Source organism: Acyrthosiphon pisum, chromosome X (assembly GCF_005508785.2).
Source record: "Acyrthosiphon pisum isolate AL4f chromosome X, pea_aphid_22Mar2018_4r6ur, whole genome shotgun sequence".
Classification (NCBI taxonomy): domain Eukaryota; kingdom Metazoa; phylum Arthropoda; class Insecta; order Hemiptera; family Aphididae; genus Acyrthosiphon; species Acyrthosiphon pisum.
Genome location: NC_042493.1, coordinates 30,604,923 through 30,610,583, shown reverse-complemented (window position 1 = coordinate 30,610,583; position 5,661 = coordinate 30,604,923). Strand labels below are relative to the sequence as shown.

Here is a 5,661-nt window from a genome sequence, read left to right as displayed (position 1 = left end):
TGATATAATATCACTGTATAAGAAAAACGATTCTGAGCTGGAGGCGGTATATGTCAGTCTAGGTATAAGGTACCTATCTTATATACTTATCTATGGTATTAAAAAAAAATTGACCAATAATAGGTATCTATAATAAATTCCAAATTAATCATATCACAATATCTATTAGGTACTTATAACGCGTTATACATCAACAACAAATCGTGGTACTATCATAGATATATAATAGTATACTTTAGAAGTTTCAATAATATACAATCACAATAAAATAACTAAAATAGTTTTTTTTATAAGCATTTAAAGTTCAAATTTTGACTAAATACGTAAAAATTACGGCAATGTTCAAATAATCTTAAACAGAAATTCATAAAAGTTTTTCTTTTTAATTCTAAGATTTGGAAATTTAATACAAGGCTCCTAACATATTTTTACAATAGCAGTTGCAAAATAAAAGGAATACATTGTCACAATTTTTATTTATAAGCATTTAAAGTTCAAATTTTGACAACATATTATGTAAAAATCACGAAAATTCGTAAATTATTTTATGCTAGAAATTCATAAAAAATTTTCCTTTTATATCTAAGATTTCAAAATTTAATACAAGGCTCATAATATATTTTTACAATAGCAATTGAAAAATAAAAGAAATATATAGTCACGATTTTTTTTTTATAAGCATTTAAAGTTCAAATTTTGACTAAATACGTAAAAATTACGGCAATGTTCAAATTATCTTAGACAGAAATTCATAAAAGTTTTCTTTTTAATTCTAAGATTTGGAAATTTAATACAAGGCTCCTAACATATTTTTACAATAGCAGTTGCAAAATAAAAGGAATACATTGTCACAATTTTTATTTATAAGCATTTAAAGTTCAAATTTATACGAAATATGTCAAAATTGCGAAAATTTGCAAGTAATTTTGTGGTTGAAAAATCGTAAAATTTTTTTCTTTTATAACTAAGCTTTTAAAATTTGGTACAAGGTTCTCCATAAGTTTTTCTTTAAATATCTGTAAAAAAAACTCAACCGGACTAAGACAAAAAATTTTTAGGAGTGTTTGAAATTTAAATTTTTACAAAACCGCATTAAATAACGGTTTAGCCTCAAACGATTTTTGATATTTGTTATTATTCAAAAAGTATGAGTCGTAGACACTTGAAAATTTTACCAGTTGTTTAAATTGAACATTTTCTTTATATAGTTTTATTTTCAAAATATTTCACTAATTTTTAATCTATTTATAGGCAATTGAAATAATCGATTTTTTTTGATTTTTTTTTTATAAATGTTGATAAAAAAAAATTAGCTGGGACAAAATACTTGAAAATTTAATAGAAGGGTCCACATATGTTGTTCTAACTCCCATTCAAAAATTATAAAAATACATAGGCACAATTTTTTTTTATAAGCATTTAAAGTTCAAATTTTGACTAAATACGTAAAAATTACGGCAATGTTCAAATAATCTTAAACAGAAATTCATAAAAGTTTTTCTTTTTAATTCTAAGATTTGGAAATTTAATACAAGGCTCCTAACATATTTTTACAATAGCAGTTGCAAAATAAAAGGAATACATTGTCACAATTTTTATTTATAAGCATTTAAAGTTCAAATTTTGACAACATATTATGTAAAAATCACGAAAATTCGTAAATTATTTTATGCTAGAAATTCATAAAAAATTTTCCTTTTATATCTAAGATTTCAAAATTTAATACAAGGCTCATAATATATTTTTACAATAGCAATTGAAAAATAAAAGAAATATATAGTCACGATTTTTTTTTTATAAGCATTTAAAGTTCAAATTTTGACTAAATACGTAAAAATTACGGCAATGTTCAAATTATCTTAGACAGAAATTCATAAAAGTTTTCTTTTTAATTCTAAGATTTGGAAATTTAATACAAGGCTCCTAACATATTTTTACAATAGCAGTTGCAAAATAAAAGGAATACATTGTCACAATTTTTATTTATAAGCATTTAAAGTTCAAATTTATACGAAATATGTCAAAATTGCGAAAATTTGCAAGTAATTTAGTGGTTGAAAAATCGTAAAAATTTTTTCTTTTATAACTAAGTTTTTAAAATTTGGTACAAGGTTCTCCATAAGTTTTTCTTTAAAAATAATATATCCTAGACTGACAAATCATCTCCGTTCAGAATCGTTTTTCGTATACAATGATATAATATCATTGGATTCAAATTTAATTCCATCCATTACAGTAACCCACTTGTAACCTACTGTACAGCAGAGCGACATCCACGACTTACCCGCCTTTTTTTTTTTATTTTTATATACTATATACAAAATTTCTTCCAGAAGAAGTGTTTCGATTTCAACATATAGTACCTTATCTTTTAACAAATTGGATCAAGATGGTACTTTAGAGAGGTCATTTTCGATTTTTTCAATAGTTATTTATTGCCACGGGAAAAACCACCGAAAAATTGCTAAAAATGGGATTTTAATTTCTAACACTTTGTTTATCACCATAGAAACGAATAAAAATTATAATATTATAATGTTAATTCTACTTACATGATAAAATAAATAATAACAATATAAAATATCCAGACTGACAAACCGTCTCCGCTCAGAATCGTTTTTCTTATACAATGATATTTTATCATTGAATTCAAGTCTAATATAACCCATTATACAATAACTCACTTGTAACCTACTGTACAGCAGAGCGACATCAACTTACCTGCTATTTTTTTATTCGTTTCTATAGTGATAAGCTAAGCGTTAGAAATTAAAATTCCGTTTTTAGCGGTTTTTCCTGTGACATTAAATAACTATTGAGAAATTCGAAAAATTACCTGTCTAAAGTACCATCTTGATAAAATTTGCTAAAATACAAAATACTATTTGTTGAAATCGAAGCACTCCTTCCGGTAAATTTTTTGTATACAGGTTATAAAAAAAAAAATAAACACGATTGTAAAACTACTATTGCTTCCTCACTCCACTCAAAATCTAAATTTATAACTAAATCTTTATAATTTAAAAGTATTGAAATCCTACAACAATTGCAGGTGAATATATACATCAAAACAAGATTCGTAGAATCTGATATAACCACCTAACCTTTTTTTCCCGTTTAGGAAATAATATAATATGTATTAAATATTATGTTATTACTTATTTATGATTTATCAACATGTTGGAACTAACGTATGAATTTGTTACCTGATATTTTACAGTCATACAGGTGCCCACATGTTTCGACCTTCGATGGCTTCACCTCCTACACTTAGAGTGTATCCGAGTGTATGTCTGGGCGAGCGTCGTTTATAAAAATATAGTAAAATTCTACTGTCTCTTCAGCATATTTTGCCACGCTTGTCTAACTAATCTTAAGGTTCGATAACGAGGTTTTCTGTCTTTGTCTAACACACGTGCAAAATAGGATTATAGAAGTGTTATTTGCCAAACATACCAGTTTATCTAATGAAGCGATAAGAATAGAATAATAGAATAGAATAGCTAAAAATAGATTTGAATTTGTCATCAAGATTTTTTGATTTAAATTTCTCCAAAAATTAAAATACCGCAATTTTTTAATTCCTCTTTTTTAACGTAACGTTTTTATGAATTTAGGAAATAATATCAAAAATGAAAGAAAGTAGATTTCGAGACTTGACGACAAATTCAAATCTGTTTTCAGAATTCTAATCACTTTATTAGAAAATTTGGCATGTTTGGCAAAGGCAAAAAAAACGTCTAAAATCCTATATTGCGCATGTGTAAGAGAAAGAGAGAAAATCAACAGATGGAACCCCCCTTCGATTATAAGTTGCTAAAATATAATCGCAGCTTTTACACCTATACTACATATAAAATATTAAATAAAATTATATTGACGACTGTCTACATTCTACAAACTCTGCAATAAGTATATATGTGCCCACCTAAAATTTGATTAGGTATTAAAAACATAACAATATATTGAGATGTCGATTGCTGTGCTTTTGTTTTAAAAAGAATCATCACATTTAGTTGTGCAATGCTCCTTTATCCTACTTGAATCGCTAAATGCAGAAAGGACACATGTCCAAGTTTTAAAATTTTTCAGGAAACACAAAAAACTTAATATTTTTTGAAAAAAAATGAATTACAAATTGTATGTTATAGAATAATATAGTTTAAGACATGGTATACATGTTTCTACAATCACTTAAAGAAATATAATTAAACTGTAGGTATCTGAAGGACTTTAAGTCTTATCATTATTAATTTGTATGTACGTGTTTGTTTAGCTTATATACGGAAAACCGAGAGATCAACGCAAGTCTTTCGCTAAAAGAACATTACAACCGACCCACTTATTTAATAATGAATTACATAGATCAACTTGTCAGAGGGCTAGCTACTCAAAATACACAAAAAGTCGATATGCTATTTACTGAAACGGTAGGTTTTTGAAATACAATCAAAATTACGCAATTACGTTTATTATACAACTCATAAATAATGATGAGATAATCCATACAACAGACTGTATTATACGTTTACATTTTCTAATATAAGTGATACTAACTTTTTTCAGCTAACAAGTTACTTATACACTGTTCATCCAGAAAACATATTTGGAATGGACATTTTCAGCTTGGATGTACAACGAACCCGTGATCATGGTATTCCACGCTACACAGAATTTAGAAAATATTGTAGATTAAAAGCCATAAGAAGTGTACAAGATTTATCCCAGATCATGGTCGAAGGTGTAAGTTTAAAATTATTTAAAATATTAAATAATAATATACTAATTATTTTAATCCTGTATATTATAATATTCAGTCAACTGATAGACTATTGAATCAATACAAACATTGGAGAGATATAGAGCTATTGGTAGGTGCATTGTTTGAGAAACACGAAGACGACGCAATGGTTGGCCCAACGATGAGATGTATCATTAGAGAACAGTTTATAAGAACTAGAATGGCAGATCGATATTTTTACGATTTACCAAAAGTATTCAATGAAAGTTAGTATATCTGAAATATTTTTTTTATGAATGATCCTGATTTTAACTATATTTTTTTAATATTTAAGATCAACTGACAGAAATCAGAAAAGTGACGCTTGCCAGAATCTTTTGTGATAACAGCAATAATGTCACAATGATGCAGAAAAATGTATTTTTGATACCTGAAATGGCTGATTTGCGACCCTGTAATTCCCAATCAATTCCAAAAATCAACATTAATCACTGGTCAGAAATGGTCGATACATTTCAAAAATAACCTCATACAAAACATTGATGTATTTATTTTAAATGTTTAATTTTTGAAAAAACAATATTAACGGTTATTAAGAATTATTAGTTTTCAAATTTAATAACCAATTATAAACCTCTAATCTAACTGTTTTGCATTGTACCTATATTTTCATGATTTTAATATAAATTATGTAAGTCCATATCTAATATTTCATAAATTACATTTGGAAATTGTTTAAAATATATTTTTAAATTATGCTAAAATATATAGGTACAATAAATTGTCATCAAACTAGTAATTTTACAATGGTATTTATTTTATTTTATTTTTTTTTTTTAAGTATACAAAATATGTACAAAATTTCTACCAGAAAGATTGATATTATATTATAAATTCTACTAACAGGCTATAATAAATAG

The 5,661-nt window shown here is 26.0% G+C and overlaps 1 protein-coding gene across 1 annotated transcript in view; it reads left to right on the top strand.

Moving 5' to 3' along the window:
• LOC100169385 (peroxidase-like) overlaps positions 1–5,424 on the top strand; it is a 19,625-nt gene extending 14,201 nt beyond the window's left edge. The window contains exons 7-10 of the mRNA XM_029485507.1: positions 4,277–4,430; positions 4,567–4,743; positions 4,818–5,007; positions 5,076–5,424. Coding sequence (XP_029341367.1) covers positions 4,277–4,430; positions 4,567–4,743; positions 4,818–5,007; positions 5,076–5,266 — 712 coding nt within the window. The 3' untranslated portion in view covers positions 5,267–5,424. The remainder of the gene's footprint in view (positions 1–4,276; positions 4,431–4,566; positions 4,744–4,817; positions 5,008–5,075) is intronic.
• Positions 5,425–5,661: the final 237 nt, after the last annotated feature.